The 20,339-nt window shown below is 40.4% G+C and overlaps 1 protein-coding gene across 1 annotated transcript; it reads right to left on the bottom strand.

Annotated features, from left to right (window-relative positions):
* Positions 1–278: 278 nt before the first annotated feature.
* On the bottom strand, positions 279–19,426 carry UMPS (uridine monophosphate synthetase). The gene is made up of 6 exons (XM_046658981.1): positions 18,956–19,426; positions 15,755–15,908; positions 13,275–13,967; positions 11,654–11,829; positions 9,936–10,050; positions 279–539 (listed from the first exon to the last, which is right to left on the bottom strand). Exons 1-6 carry the CDS (start codon positions 19,358–19,360, stop codon positions 370–372), a joined length of 1,713 nt encoding a protein of 570 aa, XP_046514937.1. The 5' UTR covers positions 19,361–19,426; the 3' UTR covers positions 279–369.
* Between the last annotated feature and the right edge of the window lie 913 nt (positions 19,427–20,339).

Here is a 20,339-nt window from a genome sequence, read left to right as displayed (position 1 = left end):
TTTCTCAGCAAAAAGAGGAGGATTGGCGACAGATGTTAGCTCAGGGCTAATCTTCCTTAAAAAAAAAAAAAAAAAGTCTGATCTAGAGATAGGAGGGTTCCTGAAATGTGGAAGAGACCCTAACACAGAGAGGACTATGAGTGCCTAACCAACATCAGCCTCAATAAAAGAAAGTGTGGAAATGAACTTAGTGTAGTAACAATGCAGGGATTACAAGTCATTCAATGTTTCCTAAAGACCACGGTAACTCCCCAAGTCATTCCAACACAGGAACCGTGGAAGAACCCAAGCAGTATTAAAGCTGCTTATTATTTCAATCTCAGGAAGCCATGTATCTTCAAGGCCTTCACAAAAACGTATCTGAGACACTCAAACACCCAGTCTACTCAGATAAGCTTCCCAGGCAGCTTTTCTGTACATCTCAGCTGCTTCCAGACGATTGGCTGAAGTTGTTATGCCCCGGCCTACAATGATGATATCAGAGCCTCGTTTGCCAATAACTTCTTGTGGGCTGTTGTACTGTTGGCCGAGATTATCACCTGCAAAAGCAGAAAGGTTACTGTTCAACACAAGACAAAAAAAAATCAGAAAACCTGTCCCATGACTTTTCTGCAAAAGTATCTAAACGGCTTTAAATAAAAATATGCTCTTGTATTCCATGCTTCTTCTACACAGTGAGTAAAAGCAGGTGACAGACTCCTTGGAAGGGCTGGGCCAGTGGCGTAGTGGTTAAGTTTACACGCTCTGCTTTGGTGCCCAGGGGTTTGCAAGTTTGGATCCTGGGCACAAGACTGTGCACTACTCGTCAAGCCATGCTGTGGCAGCATCCCACATACCAACTAGCGGAAAACTGCCACAGATGTTAGCTCAAGGACGACCTCCGTCAAGCAAAAAGAGGAAGATTGGCCACAGATGTTAGCTCAGGGCCAATGGGCCAATCTCCCTCACCAAAAAAAATGGAGACTCCTTGGATAGGCCAGAGACCTCCACAGTGGAGAAACATGCTAACGAACTCCTTCCCAATGTCTACTTTTAGAGCATTTATAGTTTAACAGTATCAAAACACAAAGAAGTACATCCCCCAAATTGCCAACAAAGGTTTAACACAAAAAAATAAAACGCGGCCTCACAACTGAAGATAATTTTACATCTCAGAATCACTGTACCATACTGTTGGAAAAGTCCTCACAAGGAGTCTAACCTGACCACGACCCGAGTGGGAAACTTTGTCACAACCCCATCAAGTGCTCAGACTATGTAAAACTTTAATCCTTAAGTTTGGCTTTTCCGTTCTTTTTTATTGAAGTGTAATTGACATGTAGAATTAGTTTCAGGTTTACGACATGATAATTCAATATTTCTATACCTTGTGAACTGATCACCACAGTAAGTCTACGTAACATCCTTCACCTTGCATAATTACAAAAAATTGTTTTCTTGTGGTGAGAAGTTTTAAGATTTACTCTCTCAGCAACTTTCGTACATGCAATACAGTATTATAAACTACAGTTGCCATGTGGTACACTGCATTCCATGACAACTTCATTTTATAACTGGAAATTTGTACCTTTTGACTCCCTTCACCCATTTCACCCACTCCCTATCCCCTGCCTCTGGCAACCTGTTCTCTGTATCTATGAGCGTGGTTTTTTGGGGTTTTTTTTAGATTCCATAAATCAGGGGCCGGTCCTGTGGCCAAGTGGTTAAGTTCACATGCTCTGCTTCAGCAGCCCAGGGTTTCTCTGGTTCGGATCCTGGGCACGGACATGGCACTGCTCATTAGGCTTGCTGAGGTGGCATCCCACACAGCACAACTAGAAGGACCCACAACTAAAAATATACAACTGTGTACCGGGGGGCTTTGGGGAGAAAAAGGAAAACTAAAATCTTTAGATTCCATGTATCAATGAGATCAAAAGGGATATATCATTCTCCAACTTATTTCACTTAGCATAATGCCCCCGAGCTCCATCCGTGTTGTTTCAAATAGCAAGATCTCATTTTTTATGATGGCTGAATAATAACATTCCATTGTGTATGTGTATTATATATACACCACAGGTTCTTTATCCATTCATCCATCAATGGACACTTAGGTTGTTTCCATATTTTTGCTACTGGAAATAATGCTGCAATGAACACAGGGATGCATATATCTTTTTGAGTGAGCATTTTCATTTTCGTTGGATAAATACCAAGAAGCAGAATTGCTGGATCATATGGTAGTTTATTAAAAAACTTTTTGAGGAAGCTCTGTACTGTTTTCCATAGTGGCTGCACCAATTTACATTCCTACCAACAGTGCACAAGGGTTCCCTTTACTCCACATCTTTTCCATTTGTCTTTCTGACAACAGCCATTCTGACAGGTGTGTGGTGATTATGTCATTGTGGTTCTGATTTGCGTTTCCCTGATGATCAGTGACATGAAGCATCTTTTCATGTGCCCGTTGGCCATCTGTCTATCTTCTTTCAAAAAATGTCTTTTCAGATCTTCTGCCCATTTTTAAATTGGATTGTTTGGTTTTGCTGTTGAGTTGTATGACTTCTTTATATATTTTATCAACCCCTTATCAGATAAATGATTTACAAATATTTTCTCCCATTTAGTAGGTTCCTTTTCCTTTCATTGATGGTTCCTTTGCCCTGCAGAAGCTTTTTAGTTTCATGTGGTCCGACTTGTTTATTTTGCTTTTGCTGCCTTGGCTTTTAATGTCAGATTCAAAAAATCATCACCAAAATCTATGGCAAGAAGCTTACCACCTATGTTTTCTTCTAGGAGTTTTATGGCTTCAGGTCTTACGTTCAAGTCTTTAATCCATTTTGAGTTAATTTTTGTGGATGGTGTAAGATACTGATCGAATTTCATTCTCTTTGCATGTGACTGTCCAGTTTTCCCAACACCATCAACTGAAGAGACTGTCGTCTCCTCCACTGTATATTCTTGGCTCCTTTATTGTAAATTAACTAACGATATTCACATGGGTTTATTTCTGGGCTGTCTATTCTGTTCCATTGATCTATGTGTCTGCTTTGATGTCAGTACCATTCTGTCGATCACTATCAGCTGTTTTGATAGCTTTGTAATACACTTTGAAATCAGGGAGTGCGATATCTCCAGCTTTGTTCTTTTCTCAAGATTGCTTTGGCTATTCAAGGTCTTTGTGGTTCCATACAAATTTTAGGATTGTTTATTCTATTTCTGGAAAAACGCCATTGGAATTTTGATGGGGATTGCATTGAATCTGTAGACTGCTTTGGGTAGTATGGACATTTTAACCAATATTAATTCTTCTAATCCATGAGCACAGAATATCTTTCCATTTATTTGTGTCTTTTTCCATTTCTTTCATCAATGTCTTACAGTTTTCAGTGTACAGGTCTTTCACCTCCTTGGTTTAATTTATTCCTAGGTATTTTATTCTTTTTGATGCAATTGTAAATGGGATCGTTTTCTTTTCTTTCTGATAGTTCATTATCAGTGTATACAAATGCAACAGATGTTTGCATACTGACTTTGTATCTTGAAACTATACTGAATTTATTAGTTCTAACAGTTTTTCCATGGACCCTTTAGGGTTTTCTATATATAATAATATCATGTCATCTGCAAATAATGTGACACTTGTACTCCTTCCTTTCCAATTTGGATGCCTTTTGTTTCTTTTTCATGCTCTGGCTAGGACTTCCAATACTACATTGAATAAAAGTGACAAGAGTGGGCATCCTTGTCTTTTTCTGGTTCTTAGAGGAAAGGCTTTCAGCTTTTAATATGATGTTAGCTGTGGGCTTGTCATATATGGCCTTTATTATGTTGAGGTACGATCCCTCTATACCCATGTGTTCAGAGTTTTTATCATAAATGGATGATGACTTTTGTCAAATGCCTCTTCTGCATCTTCTGAGATGATCATATGATTTTTACCCTTCATTTACTTAACGTGATGTTTTGGAATGACTGATTTGTGACTGTGGAACCATCCTTACATCAGTGGAATAAATCCCACTTGATCACGGGGTGTGATGTTTTTAATGTATTATTGAATTCTGTTTCCTAATATTTTGTTCAAGATCTTTGCATCTATCTTCATCACGGATATTGGCCTGTTATTCTCTTTTCTTGTGGTGTCTTTGCCTGGTTTTGGCATCAGGGTAATGCTAGCCTTGTAAAATGCATTTGGAAGCATTCCCTCTTCTGTTTTGGGGAAGAGTTTGAGAAGCACTGGCATTAATTCTTCTTTGAATGTTTGGTAGAATTCACCAGTGAAGCCCTCTGTTCCCAGACTTTTGTTAGTTGGGAGGTCTCGATTACCACCGATTCAATCTCCTTACTAGTCATCAGTCTATTGAGATTTTCTATTTCTTCATGATTCAGTCTTGGTTGGTTGTATGTTTCTAGAAATTTATCCATTTCTTGGAGGTTGTCAAATACATTGGTGTATAATTCTTCCTAGTAGTGTCTTACGATCATTTGTATTTCTGTGGTATCAGTTGTGACCTGTCCTTTCTTTCTGATTTTATTTATTTGAGTCCTCTCTTTGTCGTGGTGAGTCTAGCTAAGGGTTTGTCAATTTTATCTTTTCAAAGAACCACTGCTTAGTTTCATTGATCTCTTCTATTGTCTTTTTAGTCTCCACTTCATTTATTTCTGCACTGATCTTTATTTTCTTCCTTCTACTAACTCTGGGCTTCATTTTTCTTTCTCTACTTCCTTGAGATATGAAGTTAGGTCATTTGAGATTTTTGTTTCTTGAAGTAGACATTGATCCCTATAACCTTCCCTCTTAGAACTGTTTTTGCTGCATCTCACAAATTTTGGTATGTTGTATTTTCACCTTCATTGGTCTCATGGTTTTTTTCTCTTTCGATTTCTTCTTCGTCCTGGTGGTTCAGTAGCATGTTGTTTAGTCTCCACATATTTGTGAAGTTTTCAGTTTTCTTCTTGTAATTGAGTTCTAGTTTCATGCCTTTTTGGCCAGAAAATATGCTTGAGTGATATGATTTCAATCCTCTTAAGTTTATTAAGACTTGTTTTCAGGTGACCCACATATGATCTATCCTGGAGAATATTCCATGTGCACTTGAGAAGAAGGTGTATTCTGTTGCGTTTGGATGGAAAGTTCTGTGTACGTCTGTTAAGTTCATCTGGTGTCACTGAAGGTCTATGTTTCCTTGTTGATTTCCTATCTAGATGATCTATCCATTGATGTAAGTGGGGTATTAAAAGTCCCTTACTATTCTTGTAACACTGTTTCTCCCTTAACGTTTCTTAACATTTGCTTTAGACATTTAGGTGCTCACATGTTGGGTGCATAAATATTGATAAATCTCATATCCTTTTGTTGGAGTGACCCCTTATCATTACGTAATGCCCTTCTGTCTCTTAGTACAGTCTTTGTTTTAAAGTCTATTTTGTCTGATAGAAGTATAACAACCTCAGCTTTCTTTTGGTTTCTATTTGCATGGACTATCTTATCCCATCCCTTCACTTTCAGTCTGTGTTGTCCTTCCATCTGAAGTCAGTCTCTGGTAGGCACCATAGAGATGGGTCTTGTGTTTTGATCCATTCAGCCACTTTACGTCTTTTGATTAGACCATTTACATTTAAAATAATTGCTGTTAGGTATGTACTCACTGCCATTTTGTTAACTGTTTTCTGGCTGTGGTTCCTCTCTGTTCTTTTCTTCCTCTCTTGCTCTCTTCCTTTGTGGTTCAATGATGCTCTTTAGTGGTATGCTTAGATTCCCTTCTTTATATCTTGTCTGTGTACTATAGGACTTTGCTTTGTGGTTACCACAAGGCTTACATATAACAACTGATATCCATAAGTCTATTTCAAGTTGATGATAACTTAATCACATTTTCTAAAGCTTTACATTTTTATTCTCCCGCCAACATTTTGTGTTTTTGATATCACATTTTACATCTTTTCCTCTAGCACATCCCTTAATTATTATACAGTCACATGTCACTTAACGACAGGGATATGTTCTGAGAAATGTATGAGTAGGCAATTTTGTTGTGTGAACATCACAGGGTGTACTTACACAAACCTAGATGGTATAGCCTACTACACACCTAGCCTATATGGTACTAATCATATGAGACCACCATCATCCATGTGGTCTGTCACTGACCAAAACATCATCACGCAGCTCATGACTATAGTTATTCTTTTTACTACTTTTGTCTTTTAACTTTCAAACTGGCTTTCTAAGTGATCAGTCCACTACCTTTACTGTATAGGTACCTTTCCAGTGAGATTTAATCCTTCATATGCTTTCTTGCTACTAATTACTGCCCTCTCTTTGCAGCTTGAAGAAGCCCCTTGAACATTTCTTGTAAGGCTGCTTTAGTGATGATGAACTCCTTTAGCTTTTGCTGGTCTGGAAAACTCTGGCTCTCCTTCAAAACTTTGCCAGGTAGAGTTCTTCGTTGGAAGTTTTCTTCTTTTAGCACTTTGAATATATCATGCCACTCCCTTCTCGCCTGCAAAATTTCTGTTGACAAATATGCTGACAGGCTTATGGGGATTCCCTTGTACATAACAAGTTGTTTTTCTCTTACTGCTTTTAAGATTCTCTCCTTGTCTTTAACTTGACATTTTAACTATATATGTGTCTTGCTGTGGGTCTGTTTGGTTTCATCTTACTTGGAACTCTCTGGGCTTCCTGGACCTGAATGTCCATTTCCTGCCCCACTCTCTATCTTTCGTCTCCCTTTGGGACCTCTATAAAGCAATGTCACCCTGGTTTAGGTTGCTCGATAAGTCCCTTTAGTTATCTTCACTTTTTTTTCATTCTGTTTTGTTTTGCTGCTCTGAGTGGGTGAGTTCCACTGCCTTGTCTTCGAGTTCACTTTTCCTTTCTTCTGCTTCATCTAGTTTCCTGTTGAACCCCTCCAGTGGATATTCCAGTTATTGTATTCTTTAGCTCCTTGACTTCTATTTGGGACTTTCTTATATTTTCCATCTCTTTGTGAAGTTCTTTGTGTTCATCCATTCTTCTCCTGAGTTCAGTGGGCATCTTTACGATCGTTACTTTGACCTCTTTATCAGGTAAATTACTTATCTCCATTTCACTAAGGTTTTTTCCCTGACATTTTATCCTGTTCTTTTGTTTTGAACATATTCCTTTGTTTCTTCATTTTGCTTGACTCCCTGTGTTGGTTTCTATGCCTTAGATGAAACAACCACCTCTCAGGCCTGAAGGAGTGGTCTTATTTAGGAGATGAAACTCTCTGTTCAACCCTGCCCTAGTTCTTGGTTGTCTCTCAAACCTTTGTGATTGTCTAAGCAGCCTATTATATTTCTAATAGCTCCCAGTAGCCAAGGGTGTGCCAAAACCTATCAGTGTCCCAAAGGGAAGGATCTCAGTCAGCACCTGCGTTCAGGCTGATGGGAAACCAGAATCCTGAGACATGAGCCTTGATAGCATGCAAATATATACAGTCCTGCGGGACGGCAAGCATTAAGCCCCACTGGCCACCAGAGCTAGGCTATCTGGAATTGTCCCCTTGGCAAAAATCAGGGCTTCAGATGACTGTTTAAGCTCTTTCCTGGGAGATACCACCATGCTATAGTAAGCTAGAGGGACAGCAGAAAGACGGCCTCTACTAGCTTACATTCCCTGAGAACAGCTCTGTAGGCCACAGGTGTGTGCCAAACCTGAAGCCAGCCCCTCAGCCCAAATCTCTAGGACAAGCAAACAGACTCTTTCACAGAAAGACTGGGGTGTGTTTCAGTTTGTTGTCTGTACAGTACCCTGGGGGTGGTAATCTGCTACGAATTGTCTCTCTGATTGTTACAGTCCTGTGGGACCCAGGAGCAGAAAGCAAGATCCCCTGGGTACTAGAGGCAGGTGATCATGGGCTGTTCCTTGGGTGGCAGCTGCAAAAACTGGATCACCAGACGTACAAACCAGTGCACCAGACATGTGGATGAGCTCCACTCTGGGCGATACTGCCACTCCAGAGTGTAACAGAGGGAGAGCATGAAGACAGCCCCTGCCCTCTAAGGTCCCTGGAAAGCATTACAGTCAGCCCTTAGATGTGTGTTTAATTAGAAGCCTGCCCCTCAGGCTGTAGCTGTGATGAATAGCAAACAGGCCTCTTTCACAGAAAGACTGGTCTGTTGCCTCTTGCTGTGCCCAGGGGTGGTAGCTGTTTAGCAAGTCTTTCTCCATTGGTTACTGTCCTGTGGGACTCTCAAGCATAAGCTTCACTGGCTATCAGAACCAGGCCATGTAGAGGTGTCCCTTGGTGGCAGCTGCAAAAATAAGGGCACCAGAAAAGGGTCTAAGCTCCTTTCTGGGAGAGAGCAGCAGGCTGGAGTGAGGCAGAGGGGGAGCACAAACACTGCGTCCCTCAGCCACTGTTCCCGGAGAGTACTTCCAGAGGCCGCTAGATGTGTATAAAACTAGAAGCCTGCCCCTCAGGCCAAAGCTCCTGGACAAGCAAACTGGCCTCTTTCACAGAAAGACTCAGGGTGTGTTTCAGCTGTCTGTCCAACGTCCTGGGGGTGGTTGCCTCCCAAGAGCTGCCTCTGCAACTGTTACAGTCCCATTGGACCCAGGGACACAAGCTCTACTGGCCTCAAGAGCCAAGTGATCCAGGAGTGTCCCCTGGGCAGCAGCTGGAAAAACTGGGGCACCAGACATGTGTAAAAGTAAAAGCTCCCATCCAGGAGACACTGGTGTTCTGGAGTGCAGCAGAGGGAGAGCATGAAGATGGTGCCCACTGGCTGAAGCAAAGTAGAGAAGGAGTGTGAATATGGTGCCTGCTGGACAAAGGAGGGGGCGGGGGGAGGGAGGAAGGGGGAGAGAGAGAGACAGAGTAAGAGAGAGAGAGAGACAGACGGAGGGAGGGAGAGAGGGAGAAAGAATCTCTGGAGAGGGTTGGCTAGACTAGGGAAAGAATGGTGTGAAAGAGGGTTGGGTACGAGTTATACAAGAATGACTATAGTCATTTAATATTTATTTATAAATATATGTAAATAAATATATATAAATATAAATATATATTTATAAATATATAAATATATAAATTTATTTAAATATGTTTTGAACTTTTCACTGTAAAAACAGAAACTCAGAGCTGTCAAGGTGACAAATTCCACTGAGGAGTGATAAGCATAATTGTCACCATTTTAAATAGTTTTGCTAACTGAGAACCCTACTATTCACAGTTCCAATCTCCAACTTTTTAAGCCTAACCCATAAAAAAGGAAAGAGAGAGAAAGTGGGATAGAAGAAACTCCCATACCTGTGATGAGCAACCTTTCTTGCACAACTGCCAATTCAGGGAAAGTAAAATGTTTCCAGGTCATCATTTCTGCCCCATTCAAAACCGGAGCAGCTTTACTGAGTCCCATTGGACATTTAAATATGCATATTTTTAGAACTAGACTACTCTATTGACTAGAAACTATCAAGGAGAAAAGACACACTTTGTTCGTCACTACAACTGCAGCTCTCAGACTGCAGAACGCGTTATGTGTTCAAATAAGTTTGGGAGACACGACAGAACCATCTATCTCCACACTGGACAGTGACAACTCACATTAGCCCATCAAAGGCTCTGCGACGTCCTCAACAAAGAAACAAATGTTTGATTTCCCTCAGCCCTGAGCATCCTTCCTTGAGCATGGAACACTTTTGGTAGCACATTCAGAACATCAGTTGGGAAACACTAAACTCAAATATCACTTTTCTGGGCATATTTCAAAAAGTAGCTTTCTAACTCTTCATCCTACAATTAGACTGCAAGTTATCTGGCATATCGAGGTCAGTATCAGCAGGCCAAAGGGCTCATTCCTTACTGTTCTGGACAAACAAGCTTTCTCCTTCGCAACTTTATAACACGCAAGATTTTACTTCACCCTGGCTGACTCAGGTAAAAAATCATTTTGGAAGAACCATGACCAATGAACAGATTTACCTCCTGCTTCTAACTGAACTCCTGGAGTCAAGTGAAGAAATTCTGGTTTCATGCTTACTCGGGAGCCAGAAATAAAGCCAACCACAAATTCAGGATGCTCCTCAGCCATTCTAACCTAAATGGAATGTAACAGGACAGATGACAAGAGAGCAGTTAATCACACAGAGTAATAGTTGCACAAATAAAGTAAAAAATTGACTCTATTAACTAGTAAGAAACTTTGCTATTTTATACATGCCTTTTCTGATTTCGTATTAAACTCACTATATCTACAACATGTAATCTTAGAGATGAATCCACATGCTTGCTCCATCAAGACCATGAGATAACCCCCTCTCTCCCCTTCTCCCAATTAATCATACCCTAAAAACATTAAAAACCCATACTATGTGTGTCTAAAATCTAGATGCCGCATAATTATTTGTAGTAACACTTGGAGGCACACTAACTTCCAAAAAGGATATGAGGAGAACTTTCTAGAATACATTTATAATGGTATGAAACCACACTGAAGACTTACTGCCTATATAGGGTACTCCCCATCCAAGGACGGCCACCGTATAAAAAACAGTTACACTGTCAAGAGCTAAAGAAATCTCCACTTGGTCACATTCCTTATTCTTTAAATTTGTCAACAACCGGTTTTCACAATTTCTATACCATGACCTCATATTCAGAGAAGTTTCTCTAGAAAGTCTGTCTAACTTTCTAATTTGGCTCTTCTCTGAGGCTCATCTTGTTCTATTCTTGTAGCAAGTACTAACACCTGACAAGTGATACCTCGCCCTTGAGCCAGACCCAGTCTCCCACAAGGCCAAATACGAGCACTGACTCACGGACCCTCTGCTATGGGAGTTGGGAAATGACAGACATTTATGGTCAATTCAAAGGTGGGGTTAAGACCTGGTTCTAGGGCTATGTGAGCTCTTCACAGTTCCATAGACAGTCTCTGAAATAATATGAAAAAGTAAATTCCCATATAAAAATTAAAGTTTCTTAAAATAAAAACTCCCATCACTTTAAAAAGTAAGAGTCTATAAAATATCTGGAAAGGTGATCTATCCACCTTTCTAGGTGACTATCCAACTAAGAAACCTAGAGGAAAATGTGAAGAGGAACTTTTTAACTAGATAATTATCCATCTCACATTTCATCCTGGTGTGCAGGGTTGGGGGTGGGATATTAACATGCATGGTGTTACAAGAACTTTTAATGGGGAGTTACTGGAGGAAACAATGTGTGGACTCTAAGAGCTTTCCCACACAATACCAATCAATATCAAAGGCTGAAAGAGAGAAAGCCCTTCAAGTGGGCTGCTGTCAACAAGGCACCTCTTCGGGGCTTGGGAGACTGAGAAACTGCAAAACTCAGGTCTGGGAAGAAGCCCTTCAATTTCAACTCATGGTGAGATGAACAAATTCTATCTTAAAGACCAAGTAAGTAGAGGTCGAGGTTTATTTGACCAAATATCTGTGTTTCAATGTTTCTCTCTTGGAGAAAAATTCAAATCTCTTAAGGGCCCACTGCAAGATATAAAATACTATTAACTATCAGGGAATTCTGGCCAACTAGTATCAACATACTGTCACACAGACAACAGCTGATGTTTTTTGGGCAGAGGTTCTATAGACCTCTGCCTAATTAAGACATTTTCTTCCCCTGGAATAACATATAGCAACACAGCCCTGGCCTTGTCACCCCAGCCCTGTGTTTCTTACCGCTGCTTCAGTGTAGTTCCCAGTGGCCAAGGAGCCAGCAGAGCTCATCTCTGCAACGAGCAGGCACCCTCGGTGCAAGGGCAGGCCTACTTCTCTCAGACCCTTCACAACTCCTGAGCCTGGCACCACATGAGCATTTACGAGATCTGCCCAGGAAGCTATTTTAAAGACACCACCTAAGAAGGAGGGGGAAAAAGATACTTGTCAACTTTCAAACAGAAACCATTAACTTTTTGCCCACCAGCCAACTATAGTATGAAATAAGCTCGTAGTAACACATTAATGAAAGAGTGAAACACTGAAGAATTTTAGTAAAAATTCATCTGTCCACCCAGTAGCTAGTTGAGAGATCTCAATGAGAAAAATCTCTTTCAAGTTCTGCACTTAGTTTAAAAGCAACACTGATAAGACCGTTTTGCCTTGAAGGCTGAAGCTTATGACCAGCAATAAAATGTACGCAATTAGAAATGGACTGCGGTGAAGATGGGTGTTTACTCAAGTCAAAGATCTCAACATTCTCAAATTCCTCTGAAGATGACAAATTCTCATTCTAGAGGGATTTCTCAGCGACTTTACCATCTCTCAAAGTGCCTACTTGTTCCTCAGGTCTCTTTAGGTCTTTAAATTTCAATAGGCAATTGTATTCATTTTAAATGCTGACAGCAACAATCCTCATTTTTGAAAAAACTATATGCAAAACTGTAGAAAGTTTGTATAACTCTTATATCAGTCAATAAATTAAGCGATGTGATGATGGTCTGACATCTTCAGCACATAAAGAAAGTCATGCACAGACAAATCTATCCTAAAGCCATAGCTTAAGTGTACACATGCATTACTTTAAGAAAAATTAAGTTATCTCAAATGATGCCTGTAAGTGTTAAGTAACTTGATAAAATGTCTGGTATAAAGTTAAGTGAAAAAAGCTTTAGATATATACATGACAGAAATTTGCATAGAAAAATGGGTAGAGAATCAAGCAGTTTTTTTAACCAACATAGTCTCTACTTCCAGTTCCTATTTAACATAAAAATTTTTTTAAAGAGATATATATACACACACAGATCTTTTTCTGCAGAAAATAAATCCTACAACTTGATACTTTTTTCATTGTTTCCTATACCTGCAATTTTCATTCTTCAAATATTCAAAACTCATTGTATTCTGCCACACAGAACAACATGTGTCAGTCATTTCTCCCTGCCTAGAACCCAAGTCCCCTTCTTCCGGCATCAGCACAGCTATCTTCTTTAGGGGTACTCCCCCTGAGCAAATCTCACTTCAAGAAATTTACACAAACTTAAAAACCTCACAGCACCAGGGGTGGGGCATATTACCCAGGCGAGTAATAAAGGTATTCCATACCCCAGGCCTGAGCGACTGGTTTGGGGTAGCATGAAGAAGTGTGCCTACCTGAGAAAGAAGTCAAGAGAGAAGAAGGCAGAGCTGAGAGAGAGAGAGAAAGCAAGTCCAAACGACATTGCTTGAGCTCCTGGATCCAACCATGCTTCACAGCCTGTTCTATGGCTGGACTTTCAGTAATGTGAGCCAACACATTTCCTTTTTTTCTTCAGCCAGTTTAAGCTGCATTTCTGATTCTTGCAGATTCCTGAATACTTACCCTCATACTGCTTTTTTACTGTGTTTCCTATATCTGCAAATTTCCGGTCTTCAAATATTAAGAAGTCATGGCGTTCTGCCAGAGTTGTTAACTCCTTCATCACATCCAGAGTAAAATCATTCAAAATATCTACATGAGTCTTGAGCATGCAGATGCTGGGTCCTAACACATCTGCTAGCTGCAACAGCTCTCTGGACTCGGAAATATCAGCAGACAGACACAGATTGGTCTCCTTCTTTTGCATAAGCCTGAGAAGCTTCGAGGCAAGTGGGTGGGTGCTTGGCAGCTCTGCACGTGCACCAAAGCTGAGTTCTTTAGGTGCTTTCTTGACAGAAGGGAGAGAGCCATTAAGACTAGGGAGAGAACCATTAGGATTAGCTGCCACAAAAACATTCTCCTGAATAAATCTCTTCACTCTCTCGACCATCTCAGGATTAATCTTCTTCTGTTGCTCAAGAATCTCTAGCACTTTGGACACTGTACACACCGAGTGGAGACGAATCCCATGCGCCCGCAGCATGTCCTTGCCTCCTTGCTCTCTGTCCAGCAGCACTATGGCATCGGTGACCTTTAAGCCCTCCTTCTGAAGAACCTCCACAGTCTCCAAAACACTAGATCCGCTGGTAACGACATCTTCAATGATCAAACAGGTTTCTCCTGGATTAACAGCCCCTTCCACAAGTTTCTTAGTACCTAGAAAAGAAAAAATTATGTTGATTCCAACTTACAATTATATATTTCAGCCAACTCAGATGCATCTTGCAGTATAAATCTGGCAAGTATCTATAAAGACAGGGATGATCTAAATCTTATTTTCTGATACTCTACTTGGGAGATACGTTATCTTCATTTCTGACAAATGTTTAATGTGCCATGACTGCCGTTTCATTCAGCGTCTCCACATCCCAAAATTGTCAAAATAACATACACAGAATATTTACAGTAAAACTAGCAAACCATTGTGCAGTATATATAAACACCACTTAACATGTTTATGATCACAATTTTAGATATGGGGTTTCTTAAAGCAAGATCACCTAGATCAAGGAAAGTTACGAAACAAACAATACCCCAATATCATCAATGAAATTATTCCTTTCTCCATCAACAAACAAGTTCGTTACTCAAGATCACCCAAACAATAGGTCTTTTGAGGGTATAAATTCAGGAGGGAGAATATTCAGCAATCATTTAGACCAATTACCACAACTTTATGAATTATATAATGCCACGTGACTGAATATACTTCCCTACTCCAACTCCCACCACAGACTATTTTCAGATAATCTACAAAATGTAAAGAACTAAGGTTGTAGACTTTACAGACTCATTTTTTCAGAGATTCACTTTTATATTTCCCACTTTCAAATTTGTCTTATTTTGAAACAGAAATAGAATTGGTGGGCTTTTGGCCCACTTTCTGTGCTTTACTACAGGTACCATCTTTGCCCTTTCCCATTCCTTTTCTCTTAACTCCTTTCTTCCTTTGAAGAACTCCCAAGTTTAACTGAATAGCTTAGAGGAGAATACGACACTGCAAGTATTTATAGGCATATTTAAAAATTAATGATCTTTTTCTAAGAAATATTTTTGAAGACATATAATAAGGAAATAGAAATATTAGTTTCCTTACAGTCAGGGATTCATATAGATAAACACTGTGCCATGAAGCAGCAAAAATATCTTTTTTTTTTTTATAATGGAGAATTTCAAACAAATAAAACTAGACAACATAGCATAACGAACACCCACAAATACAGCACCTTGCCACTTAACAACTCATGATCGATTTTATTTCAGTTATGTCCGTCCCCCAATAATTTTTATGGGCAAATCCCAGATATCATATGATTTCATCATAAAAATTTTTAGAATGCACTTGGAAAAAGTAAGGACTCTTAAAAATATATATAATAAAAACACTATCACATCAAGATAAAACAAAAAAAACCTCAAAAAATAATTCCTTAATATCATCAAATAGGAAGTCACTTCTACTATTTTCAAATTGATTTGGTTTTAAAGCAAGCCCACATGTTTAAAAACATCCACCTGATAACCTACTGCCATGGGACCATAAAAAAATTAGAATTTCATGTGGCATTTATATTGCTTTATGAGAGTAATTTTATTCATGCATTTCTCCTTATGCAGTTTAAATATAAATATAATAGGAAAGCAGGTGCCCTCAGAACATTCTGATGAGGGAAGGGCTGGTAAACACCTTGGGTTTCAAAGATACGGTGCAAAAAAAGCACGTTTTCCCACTGCCTAATCAATACAAAGCATTTCACCTCTAGACTCTAAAGGAAAGGAAGGTGATTTACAGCAACAGGTAACCAATTACACAGGCCTTAACTTAAATGAGCTACAAAGACTATTAAAGGCGACTCTGGTAAAACATCAGTGTCCAGAAGAAGAAAAATTCTAACAGTATCAGGTGACATATAAACTTAATGCTTACACTACTTTTATTTTACCATAATTCTTAGTTTCTTTCCTTCTAATAAGCATTGGAATTTCGTGGGTTGAACAGATAACTGTAGCCAATGGCAAAGCTGTGTAAGGTACTCCACACACACTGTCAAAACGGATCCCCGCATCTTGGGCAGTTTGGAATAAAATTTCTGCAATCTGCAAGAAAATGAACACATAAACTATCCATTATTATTACTATTCTAAATGATGTATAAATCATGTAACATTAAAGACAGGAATCGCCCAGTAGGAGAGAGTCTCAAACCCGACCAAAAAAATATAAATGCCTTTTTGTTAAAGTACTCTCTCCTAAATCCTAGTTTACAAATATAAATATAAAAACACAAGAATGAGGGGGCCGGCCTAGTGGCGTAGTAGTTAAGTTTCCATGCTCTGCTTTGGCGGCCTGGAGTTTGAAGGTTCTGATCCTGGGCACGGAGGACCTACACACCGCTCATCAAGCCATAATGTGGAAATGTCCCACATACAAAACAGAGGAAGATTGGCACAGATGTTAGCTCAGGGCTAATCTTCCTCACAAAAACAAAAACGAAACACAAGAATGAACCTACTTGGCTAGACTCAAGGTCTCCTGTGAGGGCAACATGGGACGTATTAGGGAAGGCTACGCTATTGTCCCCAAAGACTAAGGGTGGCCCCTAGGCTTCCTGGTTTCCCTTAGTAATCCATTATTCTTTGAGTATCTAAACCTTTCTATCACCTGCTAGTTAGATTTTCTGCCTAAAAGACATCTTCAATTAAGAAGTTTCATCAGAAAAAGAAACATCCTTTTACAACTGCATCAATAAAACGCCTAGGAATAAATTTAACCAAGGAGATGAAAGATATGTATAATGAAAACTATAAGATATTGATGAAAGAAATTGAGGACAACACAAATAAATGGAAAGACAGTCCATTTTCATGGATTGGAAGAATTAATATAGTTGAAATGTCCGCATTACCCAAAGCAATCTACAGATTCAATACAATCCCTATCAAACTTCCAATGGCATTTTTCACAGAAATAGAGCAAACAATCCTAAATTTGTATGGAATCACAAAACCCGAATAGCCAGAGCAATCTTGAGAAAGAAGAACATAGCTTGAGGCCCCATGCTTCCTGATTTCAAACTACAGGCAGACCTTGGAGATATTACCAGTTCAGTTGCAGACCACCGCAATAAAGGGAATGTTGCAGTACAGTGAGTCAGACAAATTTTTTGGTTTCCCGGTGCATAAAGAAATTGTGTTTACACTACACTGGAGTTTATTAAGTATGCAATAGCATTATGTCTAAGGAAAAAAATGTACATACCTTAATTAAAAAACACTTTACTGCTAATAAAATGACACAAAGTGAGCAAATGCTGTTGGAAAAATGGCGGCAATAGACTTGCTCAACATGGGTTGCTATAAATCTTCCTTTATTAAAAAACGCACAATAAAGCAAAGCAAAATAAGGAAGGTATGCCTGTATACTACAAAACTACAGTAATCAAAACAGTATGGTATAGGCATAAAAACACACAGATCAACAGAACAGACAGCCCAGAAATAAACCCACGCATACATGGTCAATTAATTTACACCAAACGAGTCAAGACTATACAATGGGGAAAGGACAGTCCCTTCAATAAATGGTGCTGGGAAAACTGGATATACAGACATACAGACGGCCAACAGACAGATGTGGTGAAGGGGAGCACTTATATGGTGATGGACAAGAAATAATGTACAAATGAACTTCACAATGATGTAAACTATTATGAACTCAAAAAAAATTCTGTTATCATTACAATTGTTATATAAAATTAATTAAAACATAATTTCCAAAATTTGATAGAAGCATTAAAAAGATTATTTTGGAAATGCATTTCTTAGTAAGATGAATAGTACCTTCACCCCTGCCCCCCACAATTAGTTTATTTACCATAACTGAATATTACTTACTACTGGGAAGTTGGAGTTGAGTGGAAGTTCTATGGCGTTTTTTAGCTGCAAATATTGAGGAACTCTATTCACATAAATAACCAGATATGAAGGGAATTCTGCTACAGCCAGGTCTCTCAATGTTTTGAACTCCCTCCAAGTTAATTACCAAAAATCACACAGACACACACACCCTCTGAGAACTATTACCAAAAAATAATTTTAAGTCATCTAGCAACTGACGACTTGTTAAAAAAGAAATCAACTTTTCATTAGAAGATCCCCCGTCATTCACTTTCTCAGCAGCGATGAGATGCACCCTAGCAAGATTCTGGATGGTGAGAAGAATCCAACCCACTTCAACTAGGGCTTCAATCTTTCTCATAGTAACCCCACAAGGTGGGGTTGACAAAGGGTGAATATAAACCCTCAAGTCGTGGGGGAAACACACATCTTCTAGACAGAACTTCTGTGATGATGGAAATGTTCTCTATCTGCACTGTCCAATATGGTAGCCACATGTGACTAAGTTAAAAATCATAATGTTCAATATGCACACGTGGCTAGTGGCAACTCGACTGGAGAGCACATTTAGACCCTTCTCCTCAAAGTGTGGTTTGTAGCTTTCGCTGGCAGCTTGTTAGAAATACGTCACCTAAACCTCTGGCCCGGATCTACTGAACCAGATTATGCTTTTTCACAAAATTCCCAGGTGATTCATACATCCTCAAAGTTTGAGAAGCACTGTGCTAGAAACCTCTAATTTGTACAAAGATTCTCCTTATAGTGACCGAAAAACTGCCTCCATGAAATGTCCACCCTCTGGCCTGAAGTCTTGCTCCCGGCCACAGAGTGCCAACCTAACCCCCCTTTCCAGGCACAGCCCTTCCCAAGTATTGAACGGCTACTCAATTCTCCCCCCACCCACCTTTTCCTTTCTTCCCCAAGTCTCATTTTCTCGAGGGTAAAAACACAGAACTCTTTCGACTACTTCTGTTAGAGACAAGGCCCCAAACTGGATTTCCTGACTCTCTTGCAAACCACGTGTCAAAGCTGGTGGGTCAAAGAGCAGGCTGCTCTCTGGGGCCCCAAGAGCCTACCAGTTCCCGGCCTTTGGGCTTCTCGAACCCGCTCCCCACGCCGACATTAGAGTCGGCCCGCCCGCTGGGCTCGTCTGCTCTCACCCACGGCCCAACTGCTGGAACCCCTCCTCCATCTGCTGGCCCCCATTCCCGCCACCCGGCTTGCTCGTCCCTTCCCCGGGCTGATACCTGGCTCAGAAGACGCGGTCGAGACACGATGCCCCGCAGATCGATGTAGACGGGGGAAGAGAGCCCGCTCTTCAGCACGAAGTTCCCAAACTTGAAAGCCTGCGCGTCGTACAGCACCGCTACCAAAGACCCCAAAGCTGAGACACCGGGCGCCATTACTGCCTGCTCCCAGCTCGCTCCAAACCCCAAAGGGCGCTCGGCCCGCGGTGCCCTGCTGACGTCACCCGAGTCCCGCCCCTTCCGCCCCTTTTTCCGGCGGCAGGGCGAGCTCGCTGCGCGCGCCTGCGGGACTTGCGTAGCGAGAGTCGGGTGCCTGCGGTGAAGCGTGTCACGGCTTTGTGCTTCTGCCGGCTGCCTCTCGATGGCATCGCTGGAGTTTAAATGTCCGAATAGGACCGGGATCATAAAGTCAAGCCTCTCAAGAGAGTTTGTATAAATCCCGCCCACATTTTATAGCTCAGTCTCCTCTTATCTCCACTCTATGACCGAGCACGTCCTGTTATTACCCGTGACTCCTCCTTACCGCCGCTTCATCATATAGAGTGTAAATTCTCCAATACCAGGACTCAATACTCTTGTTACTTCGTGATGTCTGTCACGTGACACTGTCATAGCAAATTGCACTTGGGACTATAAAGCGCTTAGGTAATTGTTTATTACCTCTTATCGGGCAGGATGCATTCTGGAGAAGGAAGTGTTTATTCTGGTTAGAGTACTTCAAGTTCTTGGAATGTACTAACAGTGCAACAGGTGAGGAAGAGAAGGGAGGAGAGTAGAGGAGGATGAATTGATCCGTGTCAAGGTTATCAGGAGGATAATCTTGCCAGCCAATCTGAAAATCTAAGCGTATTTGTTCTATACAAATAAATCCCTTAAAGTGGGGGAAATCCTCATCACATGTAGAAGGCAATACCTTAAGGAAAATAACCCTTAAAACCGTAGGGCTCATGGTTGTTTCTCAGCAAATTGATTCTGATTTCATTTCTCTATTTCTATATTGTTTATATATGTCCATATTTTCTCTGAAGAGATTGTGCTGACCAGCCAATGTGAAGAGCCCATGCTTTTCACAGTTGTTTCTCATTTCGAATAAATGCAGTAAAATCTTGATCAAATAAAACACAAATATTAAAACATTTTTGTTCTTGTTGACAAACTAGTCAAAACACTTCAGTCTCTAACACTCTAGTTGACTGACAGTGTGCTATGAATTAGTCTCATTTGCACTGGAGTGGCACACGTAGACTCTTTCAAAGCCTGGTCGTGTCTGTGTAGATTAATCCAGGCCCCTGGAATCCACACTATAATACATAAACTTGTAAGATCCAGCCCAAATGGCCTGCGAGTTCTAACAAAGTTGCCACGTGAAAGACATGAAGTTAAC

Source organism: Equus quagga, chromosome 4 (genome assembly GCF_021613505.1).
Source record: "Equus quagga isolate Etosha38 chromosome 4, UCLA_HA_Equagga_1.0, whole genome shotgun sequence".
Taxonomy (NCBI): domain Eukaryota; kingdom Metazoa; phylum Chordata; class Mammalia; order Perissodactyla; family Equidae; genus Equus; species Equus quagga.
The sequence above is the reverse complement of the archived record's forward strand: the minus strand, read 5'-3'. Positions and strand labels throughout refer to the sequence as shown.